At 48.5% G+C, this 15,797-nt stretch overlaps 1 protein-coding gene across 1 annotated transcript; it reads right to left on the minus strand.

Annotated features, from left to right (window-relative positions):
• Positions 1-524: 524 nt before the first annotated feature.
• On the minus strand, positions 525-6,525 carry rnaseka (ribonuclease, RNase K a). Its single transcript, XM_069919902.1, has 3 exons — positions 6,366-6,525; positions 2,385-2,464; positions 525-1,427 (listed from the first exon to the last, which is right to left on the minus strand). Exons 1-3 carry the CDS (start codon positions 6,441-6,443, stop codon positions 1,286-1,288), a joined length of 300 nt encoding a protein of 99 aa, XP_069776003.1. The 5' UTR covers positions 6,444-6,525; the 3' UTR covers positions 525-1,285.
• Between the last annotated feature and the right edge of the window lie 9,272 nt (positions 6,526-15,797).

Genomic DNA, 15,797 nt, shown 5'->3' on the forward strand with positions numbered 1-15,797 from the left:
CTTAAGCAACCCCTTACTAATCACAGAGCACCGATGGCCTAAAGATTACTTAAAAGTGGTATGTGAGTGGAAAGAAAAAGGTTGAAAACCACTTCCCTAAACTAATTTCCCTTAACCCATTTCTCCTGGTTTGTATCTCACCGACCCCCCAGTGGAAAAAGCCAACCTACATTTACTCTCTGTCCCCCTCATAATTTTAAATACCTTGATCAAATCTCCCCTCATTCTTCTATGCTCCAGGGGGTATAAAGTCCTAACCCCGTAACTCAGTCCCTGAAGTCTGAGCAACATCCCAGTAAATCTTCTCGGCCCTCTTTCCATCTTACTGGTGTCCTGGCTGTAGTTAGGTACCCAAAAACTGCAGCGTCCTTCAAGGTGCAAGCAAAAAAAAAAGCAGACAGGTGCCCGAATTAAAGACCAGGGAGGTGGTGAGGAGGAGGAGTCCAGATCTTTGCAAGCCAAGAGCGTGTGGTCACATGTCATCATGGAAACAGTGGAGAAGGCGCAGTGACCTTACGCACGACAAAAGGCAAACATTTTTATTGGAAGTCTCTTCGTTAATCAAAATAAAAAAAAACACAAAATGCCGATTTGCCCACATGCACCCCATGAGCATCAACATCAGAAACGCAACATTTGCAGCAAGTTCACCCTGAGCCTGCGTTGAATGGGGAACAAAGGAACTTGGAACGAATAAAATAACATCTCTGGAAAATGAACAGTTGCAATCTGCATCCCAGCGTTGTACAACACCCCTGTCCTCCCTCAAATTAAGCCACAAAACAGGTTCAGTTTTAACTGAAGATTTGTGTTAATAGTGCACAACCATTCCTTGGGGTTCGCTGTTCCCACATTTGCTTAAAGGGCAGGAATTTGGAGAGATAGGAATTTTGAATTAACCCAGTCATCTGGCTCCTCAGAAACATACGCAAAACCACCAAGACAAACATTTTTTTTAAAATATATATGTATATACACAAAATCGAGTCAAAGGGGCTGGTTCTTGGAAGGGCAGTGTACCCCTTCAAGAAGCAATGGCAATTACACAAATTTTCACTGCCTCCCCTTGTTCATCATCACCCTCTCCCCATGTGGGCAATGATGAAACTCAACCCCCCCCCCCCTACACATGAACAAGGCAAAGTTAATCAAATTTAACCCGGTTTCTCCTCCATGCCCCACCCCGCCAGCAACAAACATCATGGACAATATTTTTAAAAAATTTGAGATTAAATAAATGGTAACAGTGGGTCACTTGAAGAAGAAGGTGGGGTTGGGTGCGGGATTAACGGACCAGATATTCCTTGCGCTTGTTCATCCGGATCTGACAGAAGGAGAAGCCTCCCAAAACGAGGTAGATGGCGGCCGCAATGAAGCAGTTGTAGCTAACTTGTTCATAGAGGCGGTAGATGCGCTCCGGGGACTCACTGTGGGAGAGGACATCGTTTGGCAGGGAATAGAGGTCCAGTCCCAGACACCTCCCCTTCCCCACACTCTCACCGGCTACCTTCTCTCCTCCTCCAACCTGACTGCCCCGAATCTCCGCCCCCCAACACCCCCTCCTCTACACTGCCCCTCTCCCCCACGTCATCCCTCTGTCTTTACTCCACCCCCACCATCCCCACTCTCCCCCCACACCATCCCCACTCTCCCCCCACACCATCCCCACTCTCCCCCCACACCATCCCCACTCTCCCCCCACACCATCCCCACTCTCCCCCCACACCATCCCCACTCTCCCCCCACACCATCCCCACTCTCCCCCCACACCATCCCCACCCGATCTCCTTCCACCCCACCTCCATCCCTTCCCCCTCTTCTCTCCCACACCATCCCCTATCTCCATCCCCTCACCCTCTTCTCCCCACTCCATCCCCTATCTCCATCCCTTCCCATCCTCCTCTCTCCCACACCATCCCCCTCCATCCTCTCACCCTCCTCTCCCCCACACCATCCCCCTCCATCCTCTCACCCTCCTCTCCCCCACACCCCCACTCTCCCTCCTCTCCCCATCTCCATCCCCTCCCACTCTCCTCTCCCCATCTCCATCTCCTCCCACTCTCCTCTCCTCATCTCCATCCCCTCCCACTCTCCTCTCCTCATCTCCATCCCCTCCCACTCTCCTCTCCCCATCTCCATTCCCTCCCACTCTCCTCTCCCCTACACCATCTCCCTCCCTCCTGTCCCCATCCCTCCCTTCCCACTATCTCCACCCTTCCATCCTCCTTTTCCCCACACCATTCCCTCCTACCCTTGTCTCCCCCACACAGCACCCTGACATCTTCTCCAGCCCTCCTCCCCCCCCACACCACCCCACTCTTCCCCCCCCAACTTCTCCTCCACCTCTCCAACCCCCGTCTACCCCCCCCCCCCACCAAACTTACTCCTTAAAGTCCTCCTCGGTAAATGGAACATCTTCGATCAGCACAGCTGAGTGAATGTTGAAGAAGATTCCCAGGAGAGCCTGTGAGGTGGGGGGGCAGTCAATAATGTGACAAACAGCAACATTACCCACCTTCCCCCAGTCACTCCTCCATTCCCTCCTTAAACGGGTCTCTGGGTTTGTCGTTGAGGGGTCTGATGGTGGAGGGGGAGCAGCTGTCCCTGAACCTGGTGGTGCAGGTCTTGTGGTCCCGACACCCCTTCCCTGACAGCAGCAGGAAGAACAGAGCCCGTGCTGGGGTGGTGAGGGTCTCTGATGATCGCTGCTGCTCTCCTGACAGCCTGTGCAGTGAACTCTCCCCATCCTGTGCATTGCTTATGCACGAACGGAACCCTTGCCTCTCCTCAGCTCTCTCACAACATCCTCACCATGCCCAAAGTTAGCTCAGATGCAAGAACAAACTGCCTGTTACTCTGGGAACTGGATTGAAACAGGTTGGTACCTGGCAGGTCCAGGCACTTCATAAGACACATCACATTAAATCTTTCTCCCCGAATCTGACCTCTACACAATCCCCTTGAAATTACTCCACAATTAAGTTCCTTGCTAATCTTTTCTTTCTTTTATTTACTGGCCTTTGAGCTCCATGCCATCCTACTAGACCCAGTTAAATCCACCCAATGACCTGGCCTCCTCAACCACATGTGGCAACAAATTCCACATATTCACCGCCCTCGGGCTGAAGAAATTCCTCTCTTCTGAGCGGATGCCCTTCAATCCTGAAGTTGTGCCCTCTTGTCCCAGACTCTCCCATCGTGGGGAAACAACCTTTCTGCATCGACTCTGTCTACACCTTTCAACATTCAAAATGAGATCCCCTCTCATTCTCCCAAATTCCAATGAGTATAGGCCAAGAGCAGTCATACGCTCCTCGTATGATAACCCTTTCATTTCCGGAATCATCCTTATGAACTTTCTCGGAACCCTCTCCAATGCCAGAACATCTTTTCTCAAACAAGGAGCCCAAATCTACTCATGTGAGGTCTCCCCAGGGCCTTGTAAAGCCTCAACATCACATCCAGACTCCTATATTCTATTCCTCTTGAAACGAAAGCCAGTGTCGCTTTCGCTTTCTTCACCCCCGACTCAACCTGCAAGTTTCCCTCCAGGCCATCCCGCACGTGGACTCCCAGCTCCCTTTGCATCTGGGCCTTTTCAATTTTCTCCCCATTAGAAACTTCTGCCTGTTTGTTCTTTTTACCGAACACTTTTCGACATATGTATTTCATTTTGGTTGGACACCAATGACTACCAATTTCTACAGGTGTTCCGTGGAGAGCATTCTGATTGGCTGGATGACTGTCTGGTATGGAGGCGCCAACACGAGGACCAGACTTCACCCCATCAAGGACATCTCCACAAGGTGGTGTCTCCAGAAATGAGCCTCTATCCACAAAGGACCCCCCCTCCCCCACCACCCAGGCCATACCCTCTTCACTCTGATACCATCAGGAAGGAGGTCCAGGAGCCTGAAGACGGGCACAAGGACAGCTTCTTCCCCTCCGCCATCAGATTCCTGAACTGACAATGACTTTGCTCCAATTTAAATTTTTTTAAAATGTTGTATTGAGAAAATACAATAAGTTACAATAATGTTCTGCACAATATCACTGGCGCAAAACAACAAACTTCATGATGTAATCATGACACAAAACTCCATCCTGATTTGCCACTGGTCTTTCCAAGTCCTTCTGCTGTTCCCTCAGCACTACTAACCCCTGCACCTACCTTTGTATGATCTGCAAACTTAGCCACAAAGCCATTCATCCTATCATTGAGATCACTGTCAAAAAGAACACCTCTTCATACCCTGTCCCCTGTGAGGATTCTATATCTTCCTCTCAATTCCTACATCTCATCTGCATCCAGGAGAAGGTCTTCCACATCAGATCATCCTCAAAAAATGTGGCTTTCCCTCTACCACCACCAACTAGACCCTCACCCATATCCTCCATTACCCGCACATCTGCCCTCTGTCCCAATGATGCTCTCATCCTCACCTACCACCCCACCAGCCTCTGTACCCAACACGTCCTCCTCCGCCATTCCCACCACCTACTACTTCAACCCACCACCAGACACGTCTTCCCCTCTCCGCCTTCCGCAGGGACTGCTCCTTGTCCACTCCTCCCGTCCCCTTGGGACCCACCCCGTGGCCGCAGTAGATGCTCCACTTGCGCCCACACCACCTCCATCACCACCATTCTGGGGGAACCCAACACCCCTTCCAAGCAAAGCAACGCTTCACTTGCAGAGGTCCGGTGCTCCCATCGTGGTCTCCACGTCGCAGAAACTGGGAGATGGCTTCGTTGAACACCTCGACTCCAACCACCGCAATAGCGTGGATCCACCAGTGGGCCCCCTCCCCCCTTTCAATTCCTCATCCCACTCCCTTCCCAACATGTCTGTCTGTGGTCTCGTGCACGGCCAGACTGAGACCACCCGCAAATCAGAGGAACAACACCTCATCTTCCACCTGGGCCGCTTCCAACCGATGGCATTAACATCGACTTCTGTGTTTTGAAACACCCCACACCCATCTATTTTCCCCTCATCTCCTTTCCCAGACCCAAAATTAATTCTCACCTCTCCTCTTATCATACCTAGTTAACACCTTGTGTCTGTTGGTCTGGACTCCTCCCCCTCCCGTTCTCCCCCCAGTCTTTAATGAAGGTGCCTGCCTGCTCTTTGCTGATACCTTGAGGAAGGGCTAGGCCCGAAATGTCGGTGATGTACCTGTGCCTCCCGTAGACTTTGCGAGACCGGCTGAGTTGCTCCAGCATGTACTTCAGCCCCTAACACTAACCCCTGAAGAACACCACTGACAACCAACAAGAATAGACAACCAGAGATCATTTATAGTGCAGAAAACAGGCCCTTCGGTTGTTCTAGCCTGCACTGAACTATTATTCTGCACCCAGTCCATCCCCCTCCCATCCACGGACCTTCCGTAATTCATCTTTGAAATTAAAACTGAGCCCGCATTCACCACTTCAGCTTGCTCCACACTCTGTGTGAAGAAGTTCCCCCTAAACTTTTCCCCTTTCACCGATGTCCTCTGGTTTGTATCTCAACGACCCTCAGTGGGAAAAGCCAACCTACATTTACTCTATCTGTCCCCCTCAATCAAATCTCCCCTCATTCTTCTATGCTCCAGGGAATAATGCCCTAATCTGCTTTCTCAGGATTTAACTAATGACCTATCAAGGACATTTAACATCTCCTCGCTGGTCTGGAAGGTGCAACAGTGACTGCACTTCCTGAGAAGACTGAAGCGGGCAAGGCCGCCGTCACATCAACCTTCTTCAGGAGCTCTCTGGAGAGCGTCCTGGCCGGCTGCATCACAGTGGGGTACGGTGGCTGCAGAGAAATGGATCAGAAGTCAATCCACAGGACCAGAAGAGCGGCAGAGAGGATCACTGGAGTCTCCCTCTCCCTGCCATTGACGTGATCTACCGGGATCGTTTCCTGAAGAGGATGCGTAAAATCATCGAGGACCCCTTCCACCCCACCTACAGCATCTTTCAGCTGCTCCTGTCGGGAAGAGATGCAGGAGGATCAGAGCCAGCACCACCAGGCTGAGCAACAGCTTCTTCCCACGGGCAGTGAGAATGGTGAATGATCAAAGGAACTGCTTCCACTAACCCGCCAAGACTCTCGGGGAGCCCCGGAGGGGGATGGGGGGAGTAGAAGGGAATAGAGGGAGGGGGGATGGAGGGAGGGGGGTAGAGGGGGTTAGAGGGAGGGGGGATGGAGGGAAGGGATAGAGGGGGATAGAGGGGGGGGATGGAGGGAGGGGGGGAATGGAGGGAGGGGGGAGGGGGAAGGGGATAGAGGGAGGGGGATGGAGGGAGGGGTGTAGAGGGGGAGGGGGATAGAAGGGGAGGGGGGGATAGAGGGAGGGGAAGGGAGAGCCACTCACCAGCATGATGACCCCCCAAATGCTGAGGACGATGCCACAGGCTGCCAGCTTCGGGCCACAGCAGAGCAAAGACGCCATCGCCCTGCGCTGCGCTTCCTGGTGGCGAATATAACAACCTCCAGCTGATGGTGAAATGTATCGGAGCGCAGTGACCGACAGCGGGGAACGGTGGTGGGGTGGGGAGGGGGGAAGAGAGAGACCCCTGCATCCAGAACCACCCTTGGCCGACAGCCCAGCCCACAAACACCCACCAATACACCTTAATCCTTCTCTAAACCCTCTCTGAATCCGGTTTCCTCCACTCCCAAGAATATAGAAACGTTTGATCTGCCTTTGACACAGCCTTGGCCCCCCCTCCCTGTCTGAACCATAATGGTACAGTCCCCGCTCTAGCAGCTGATCTAAACCACGTGACTTCACCCCCCCACGACAGGGTTAAAACAATGACTCCTTATTGTTCCTGATTCTTAATCTATGTAGGAACCAATATTATTTGTTCTCATTTCTAGAATATTAAAGAATTGTTGTCTGTGGTTCAAAATTTCAGCACTTGAATTAAAATTAGGTCTTTGTGGTCCAGATTCCTTTATTGTCAAGTAATGGTACAGACATGTAATATTTCATGTAATTGTGCAGAACATGTAATATTACACATAATCGCCTGTCGTTACGCAGACAGACCTGTCATTACTACCGCCTGGCGCCCTTTACAGTACGAGAGCAAAAGAGAGACCCTTCAGAGACCCCGAGTGTCGCGTGGATTCACCGCCGCACGGACTCCCGCCCGACCCATCGGCTGCCCCGGATCCGAACCTCCGGCGCCAATCAGGAAGCCCTTCGGCTTCCCTCCCTGCCCTCGGCGCCCTCTCTCAGATCCCAGCTCCGAGGCCCGTGCGGGTTGCCACCTACCCCTCCACTCCGGCCCACAAGCCGCCCGCAGCCCGTGGGGAGGGGGGATTCCCTCGGTCACTGAGCCCCTCACTGGTCTGCCATCCCTGTAGGGTCGTCTCATCTGCTTCTCCTTCTCAATGGTGGCGGGGGAGGGGGTGACCTCACCATTTCTGGTACCCTCTGCCGGTCTGCTGGTCCCCCAGGGTCAGCAACCCCTCATTCTCCGATGCCCAGAGAGTTTTTTTACACAGAAAGTTGTGGAATGCCTCGCCAGGGGTGATGTTGGAGGCTGGAACATTGGGGCATTTAAGAGACTCTTAGACAGGCACACGGATGGAAGAAAAATAGGTTATGGGTGAGGTAGGGAAGAGTTATCAGTGGTTTTCAAACTTTTTCTTTCAACTCACATCCCACCCTAAGTAATACCTATGCCATAGGTGCTCTGTAATTAGTAAGGCATTACTTAAGGTGGGATATGAGTGGAAAGAAGAACCACTGAGTTAGATTGTTGAGTAGCTTTACATAGGTCAGCGCAATGCTGTTTCAGTGCCAGCGATTGGGTCCAGGGTTCGAATCCTGCGCTGTCTGTAAGGAGTTTATGCGTTCTTCCTGTGTCTGCGTGGGTTTTGCCTAGGGCAGGGCTCCAGTTTCCTCCCACCATTCGTAACATACTGGGGATTGTAGGTTAATGGGGTGCAATTGGGTGGCATGAGCTCGTGGGCCAGAAGGGCCTGTTACCCTGCTGTATGTCTACACTTACATTTTTTTAAAATTTAGGTCAGCACAACTTCGTGGGCCAAATGGCCTGTTCTGTGCTGCCCAAATCCTTCCCCTCTCACCCTAAGCCTCTGCCCTCTAGTTTTATGGCATTTTTACACGGGGAACTTCTACACAGCCTTCCTGTGTTGCAGAGTTTGTCGGAGGGCGGTGGTGGTCGTCATATTCATTAGGCCTATTTCTTATAGAGTGATTGGTCAATTTACACTGTATAAAGATGTGCAGGGGTATGAGCGGAAAAGTTAGGGGATGGAATTTGCATTAGAAATTCCATCCTGGCTTTTTTTTACACCACCACCGGAGCAGAAGTTTTCCTGAAATTTTCTGCTGCTCAGCGGCTGTTTAAGAGAGCCGCTTCCTACAGCCCTTGTGAGGTGAAGTTCCCCCCTCAAACCTCCTATGCTCTTGGAAAGAAAAAATCCCAGCCTATCTAGTCCAGACTCTCCTTACAACACCATTCCTTCAGGCCTGGTAACGTTCTCCATAAATCTTTTCGACTCAGTGACATCTTTCCTCTGGGTGGGTGAATCTCTGGAATCCTTCAGTCTGCGACCAGGGAGGTGGATGGGTCATGCAGTAAAGCTCCCGGTATCTGGTGTCAACAGGGATTGCCTGAGATGCACTGTTATGATGCCTAACTAAAACAGCGGTATTAATAATACACAGTTTAAAACAGAAAAGACAGGGCAAAATGTACAGTAATTTGAAAATAAAAATCAATATTGCATTTCTTAATAATGTAAAGTTCACTTTACATTATTACCGCAGTGCCCACCTCACTGACAAAAGACAAAGGAGGAAAAACCCAACACCCAACCCCAACCAACCAATTTTCCCCTGCAACCACTGCAACCGTGTCTGCCTGTCCCGCATCGGACTTGTCAGCCACAAACAAGCCTGCAGCTGACGTGGACATTTACCCCCTCCATAAATCTTCGTTCACGAAGGCAAGCCAAAGAAAGAAAGTTCACTTTAATTCCCGTAACCCACAAAGTTTAAATTTAAGTTTGAACCCCGGTTGCTGGCACTGTAACAGCGTTGGCGCCAACCTTTACACTGTCACAATTAACCCACCCTCGCCCAAATTTACAGTTGAAGCCTTACTAACTGTTTCATATAGCACGGTAACAGTCCCTTTCGGCCCATGAGCTTGCACCGCCCAATTTGCACCCGATTGACTTAAAATCCCCGGTAGGTTGTGAAGGGCAGGAAGAAACTGGAGGCCCCCCCCAGGGAAAACCCACGGGGAGAACAAAATGTTATGAGCCCAGAGGACCCCAAAACCCAGCAGCATTAGATATTCACCATAACAAATGGTTACTTAAACAAAAGTTGTTTTTAATTATCTTTAAATATGAAAACAGAATCAAACTTTAACTTAACTACCCAGCTTAACCCTCTTCTAATTCTAAGCACACATGTTTGTAATGTGTATGTAAATTTAAGAAAAGTTATTTGGTTCACAGTTCAATTTCACCTCCTTCTTCCAAGTTCACTGGTTTGCAGGCAATTCTTATACTTTGCACAAAATTTAACATGTATAAAGTTCACCAGGCTTTGGTGCTCAAAAGGTAAATTTTTTTACCGCTCAGGAATGTTCTTTGGTGATTTTCAGAGAGAGATTTGTTGTTCCAGTATTTCCACAACTGAGGTACCACCACTAGTCACTTCAATGTCTTGCTGATGAAACTTGCCCCATCAGGGTTCTCCAGAGGATAACCTCTTTCTTTCAGGCTACCAGAGAGTTCCTTTCTGTTTCGCTTATTCCAAGAGAAACATCAGTCAGATAGCACTTCCAGCTATCTGCTGCTCTGGAGTTTCTGATTCAGTTCCAACAAGCTTCTCCTGGCTGACACTGTTCAGTCTCCCTCTTCATCTCACTTGCAAAACCCCCTCCTTCTCCAGCAAACAATAGGAGTCAGTGTTCTGCTCCCATTTGTTGTTTAAGGTAAACAAGAACCTCTCAATAACCTTTGAGTGAGCACTTTGCAGAGATGTCAAAAGACTTGCAAAAAGGTCCGACATAGACAACCTGGCTCCTCCAAATTTATTCATTTCATGACATCATTTCAATTAGTATCTACTTGTGAAACATGCATAGAATTCTCCATAGTTTCTGTAAAGTCACTGAATATGAATTCTTCAGTATTTAAAATATGATCTGTTTTAAAGTGTGTGTGTGTATGTAATCTCCAATTTTACCAATTTATCTGCCAAAAATATCACAGTACCAACTCCTTACAGACAGTGTGGGATTCGAAGCCTGGGTCACTGTTGCTGTGGCAGCGCTAAACTAACCGTGCTGCCCACCTAATGCTAATAAAGATAAAGATTCTTAACAGGTGGGGACAGGGAGACACTTTGGGAGAGTTTCCCCAGCAGCGAGAGGTGTCGGCCGCTCTTCATCCCGGGCACTGCCGTTTTATTCAAACACAACTTTATTCAAACACCTGCTGCAGGCGGGGCAGAAAAGGCCACAACCTCAGGGTGTCCACTTAGATCAGAGACATGGAGGAATTTCTTCAGCCAGAGGGTGGTGAATCTGTGGAATTAGTTGTCATGGGCGGCTGTGGAGGTTGGGTAATTGGGTGCATTTTTTTTTTCTCTTTTTAAAATAATTTTTTATTTAACACTTCACCGTAAACCACGTCATTAACAATATATAGATATTCAGTATTAATATGTGTACACAGTGACATTTTAATTTTTGTTCCTCCCCAACCCCCCTCCCTCCCCATCCCCCATAACGTAGAGCAAGAAAAGGATATCTAACTTTATCTAACTCTTTCTTTTTTTTTTAAAATTTTTTATTTTTCACACCATAAATCACAATAGCCATGATATACACTTTTTCTTTTCCACACATTTACAGTGACTTTTTCTCCCTCCCCCCTCCCTCCTCCCAAGCCACCCCCCCATCCCCCCCCCCTCTCATCCATTTTAGTTATACAATCTAGGTTGCATTAATTCAGTTAGACAATGTTGTCATTCAACAAAAATACACCAGAAATTCTACTGAGTCCATTCTTTTCTTCTCTTCTCCTTCCATCAACTAATTGGGTGCATTTAAGGCAGAGATTCTTGATGAGCCAGGGCACAAATTTTTATGGGGAGAAGGCTGGCCAGAGGGGATGAGAGGGAAAATGGGTCGGCTCATCATTGAATGGTGGGGCAGACTCGATGGGCTGAATGGGCTATTTCTCCTCCTATGGTCTTATGAGGAAGACACTGCCAGTGCAGATGGTGAAATCAGACACAATTATGATATTTAAGAGGCCTTTGGACACATAAATAACCAAACCAGAGACTTATTTTTTTCTTAGTTCATGTTCATTATCTTCTAACTGTACGTATACAACTAGATGAAACAGCATTTGTCTGGACCATGGTGCACACACACGTACACACGCAATCACACATATATATACACATATGCGCGCGTGTGCACACACACACACACACACGCACATATACAAACATACACATGCACACATACGTGCATGCATAAACACATATACACCCACAAAATCACACACACACATACACGCACACGCACACATACACACACACGCACACACACACACACACACACACACACACACACACACAAACACACGCACAATCACATATGAACATAAAGATGCACTTTAAAACAAATATATTTAAACGTTTTAGGGCAATTTACTCCCCTTACAGGATACTGTTCATCAAATCTCACAGCCTATGGGAAGAAGCTATTTCCCAACCTTTGCTCATCAGTTGATGGAACTCTGACTCTCTGTCATCCCCGACAGAAGATGAATCAGATGTAATAGAGAGCATTTTGGCACATTGGCCCTCATAAATCAAAGTATTGAGTACAGGAGTTGGGATATTGCGGTGAAGTTGTAGAAGACATTGGTGAGGTCAAATTTCAGAATCAGAATCAGATTATTGTCGTAAAAGGATAAGTCTCTTCTTTGGCTTGGCTTCGCGGATGAAGATTTATGGAGGGGTATGTCCACGTCTTCTGCAGGCTCGTTGGTGACTGACAAGTCCGATGCGGGACAGGCAGGCATGGTTGCAGCGGTTGCAAGGGAAAATTGGTTGGTTGGGGTTAGGTGTTGGGTTTTTCCTCCTTTGTCTTTTGTCAGTGAGGTGGGCTCTGCAGTCTTCTTCAAAGGAGGTTGCTGCCCGCCAAACTGTGAGGCGCCAAGATGCACAGTTGGAGGCGATATCAGCCCACTGGTGATGGTCAATGTGGCAGGCACCAAGAGATTTCTTTAAGCAGTCCTTGTACCTCTTCTTTGGTGCCCCTCTGTCTCGGTGGCCAGTGGAGAGCTCGCCATATAGCACAATCTTGGGAAGGCGATGGTCCTCCATTCTGAAGACATGACCCACCCAGCACAGTTGGGTCTTCAGCAGCATGGATTTGATGCTTGCGGACTCTGCCAGCTCGAGTACTTCGATGTTGGTGATGAAGTCATTCCAATGAATGTTGAGGATGGAACGAAGACAGCGCTGATGGAAGCATTCTAGGAGCCATAGATGATGCCGGTAGAGGACCCATGATTCGGAGAGGCAGCCAGCCGAGACTGGGCCTGCCCGCACCACTGTCCAAGCACCAAAAACAGGCTGCCGTCACCAGGCAAACCCTGGCAGCCCGCACAGCCTGACCATTGGCAGCCGAGCCCCAGGCTGGGAGCGGACAATGAGAACTGTTTAGTCTATTTCAGAGTTTAATACACACCTCAAAAACAAATAGTCTAAACACTAACAACTGTGAACTCCATTGCAGAGTTCTCTCCAGTCTTAAAAAATTTTCTACTAGAACTTTTCTTTCTGATCCTCAACCAATGCTGCATCCCCTTTACTCGGCCGCGGCAGGAGTAAACGCACGCAAGCCGATTCCAGGGCGCACCACTCCATAACTGTGGACAGCGGTCGAACCAGAAATGGTTCGACCTAAAAGGGGAGGCAGGCCTCTTCAGCTCAGTTAAGAAACCTGCATAGGAGAAGGTCACTCTGATATAAAACCTACGACCCAAGGACCACGCTGCCACGTTCCATAAGTCTAATAAAGGGATAATGAAATGGATGAGAATATAGTTGCCTTGTAACGAAGGTGAAAAACTGCCTTCTAACATCATCATCCCTGTGCTGTTGTGAGATAGTAACCAAGGACATCCTGTTTTTGCCCACCGGTCTGCAGACACCACAGGGAAACATATTATTGCCATCTCGGTGAAACTTGTAGGGTTTCACACAGACCCCTGTCTGAAGGTGTATAAAAATGGGTTGAATACTCTGCATGGTTTGAGTGGGGCTCAGTGTAGAGAACGAGTTACTGAACTCTTTCTATGTGCCTCTCACTTCCGGCTTGCATTATCAAGGCTGAATAAAGGAAATTGTTGTGCGCTTAGTTGGCTCTGCTATTTGTTTTATTGCAGCGCGGGCTGACTTTCACATCATCATGGATGTGTGCGAGGGAATTCGTTGATTTGCACCAGCAGTATGGTGCAGATCAAGGTGCAAGATATAGTGTAAATTACAATTTCATACACACAAGGTTTCATAAATAAATAATTAGTGCAATAGAGAAAAAGTGCAGGAATCTGAGGTGGAAGGGAAGAAGCCGTCCTTATGCTGGTGACTGCTCATCTTCAGGATCCAGCACCTCCTTCCCAATGGCAGCAGAGCAAAGAGGGAATGGCCTGGGGGGTGTTGGGGGTCCTTGAAGATAGAGGCTGGTTTTTTAAGACACCGCCTCTTGTAGATTTGGGGTAACATCTGGTGGCCATGATGTCACTGAACCAGTCAGTGGTGGAACCAAACAGAATGCTCTCCATGGTGCACCTTTAGATCTCCTCAAACCCCCGACGAAATATAGCCACTGCCGAGCCTTCTTCATGATTGCATCGTGTGACAGATTATGTATGTTTATATTGCATATAGATATGTTTTAAAAGGAGATAAATTGTGGGATTTTTAGTTAGGTCACACAAAGATACAAACACTTCAAAACAGATCTCAGTTACAATGCTCAGCTCAAGCCAGACAGTCCAAATGCCCTTGCAAAAACTTTGAAAAATGCCTATAAGGACTTCACAAGTAGGTGTTAATTAGACATGCTGTGGAGTAATGGATTATTGTTTTGGAAAGGAACAGATGAACAGACTTGGAAGACTGGCTCTGGAACTGCAGTCTGTCTGAATGCAGTTGGCCATTCTAAGAGGGTCATATGGTTTCACAGACAGAGAGAGTCAAACAGGCTTTTCTCTGAGAGAGAGAATTCACTTCTACAGTTCAGCAACAACAGCTGGGACTGGAACAGGACAAGCTGGAAAGCTTGTGGAAAAACCCCACTTTGAACACAGGTTGTGAGTTCTTAGTTCAGCCTGGTCAAAGCCCTTGTGGTCCATACAAGAGGAAAGGACTGGCTGTCTAATGTTTCACTTGAAATAAGGGAAAAAGAACTCTGTGGTGACCTGAAAGAAAGAGGCTATCATCTGGAAAACCCTGATGGGACGTTTTTTCGCAAGACGCTGAATTGGCTGATCAGATGGAATCATTGTGTCCAACGAGCAACAAATCTCTCTCTGAAAACCAACAAGAACCTTCCTGAGAGGTAACCATTGACCTTTTGAACACCAAAGCCTGGTGAACTTCATAAATGTTAAATTCTGTGCACAGTATAAGAATGGTCTGCAATCGGTGAACTTGGAAAAGTGAGACTGGACTGTGAACCAAAGAACTTTCTGAACTTACACATATGTGCATTTAGAATTAGAAGGGGGGTTGTTAATAGTAGTAAGTTAGAGTTTGACCCTGTTTTCATGTTTAAAGATAAAAGCAACTTTTGTTTAAGTCACCATTTGTCTTGGTGAATTTCTATTGCTGTTGGGTTTTGGGGTCCCTTGGGCCCATAGCAATCAACATGATAACCCAAGAGATGTTGACACCCAGGAGTCTCAGTTTTATTACCCTCTCCACTGCTGACCCCTCGATGAGTCCCCTTGAGTGCCCATTGAAATGGGGAAGATGGCACAGAAATCAACCTATCTTCCCTTCAAACCAAGAGCAGGACTTCTCAACTGATCCTTCCCAGGGCACCAGACTTCACTCCATCGAAAGCGTCTACAAGAGGCAGCATCTTAAGAAAACAGCCTCTATCCTCAAGGACCACCCTCCACCCCCCCCCCCACCCAGGCCATGCCCTCTTCACCCTGCTACCATTGGGGGAGGAAGTGCAGGACGAGTACGAGGGCGGTGTCTTCTCCTCCGCCATCAGATTCCCGAATGGACAGCGAACCCCAGACATGGCCTCACTCCGACGTTTCGTGAATCTATTTTTATTTATTGTTGTACGGTGGTTTATACGAACGTTTGACCTGTGGTGCTGCCGCAAATTTCACGACAATAAATTCTGATTCCTGCTCCTCTTGCCCCTCCCCACATCTCATCCCCCCGGAACGTGGAAGGAGAAGTGTTCTGTCCCTGAGGCTGGCATCTGTCAGCTTCATAAGCTGGGCATGCACACTGGCACAGGCAGGTGAAACTGTGAAGGGCAAGTCCTCCGTGGGAGGGATCGCGTCTCAGATACCAATGAAGATGATGGGACCCCAGTCTCCTGACATTTCACCAGAACGGATTTATGAAGTCGCTTCCTGGGAATCCCCTCTCATTAGAAAATTCCAAGAGTTCACAGGGCGATGAACTGATGGTTGCCTTCCACGAGCAGCTGGATCTTCAAATTAATCAGCCTCGATCATCAAACAACTTTAT

This window comes from Narcine bancroftii, chromosome 2 (genome assembly GCF_036971445.1).
Source record: "Narcine bancroftii isolate sNarBan1 chromosome 2, sNarBan1.hap1, whole genome shotgun sequence".
Classification (NCBI taxonomy): domain Eukaryota; kingdom Metazoa; phylum Chordata; class Chondrichthyes; order Torpediniformes; family Narcinidae; genus Narcine; species Narcine bancroftii.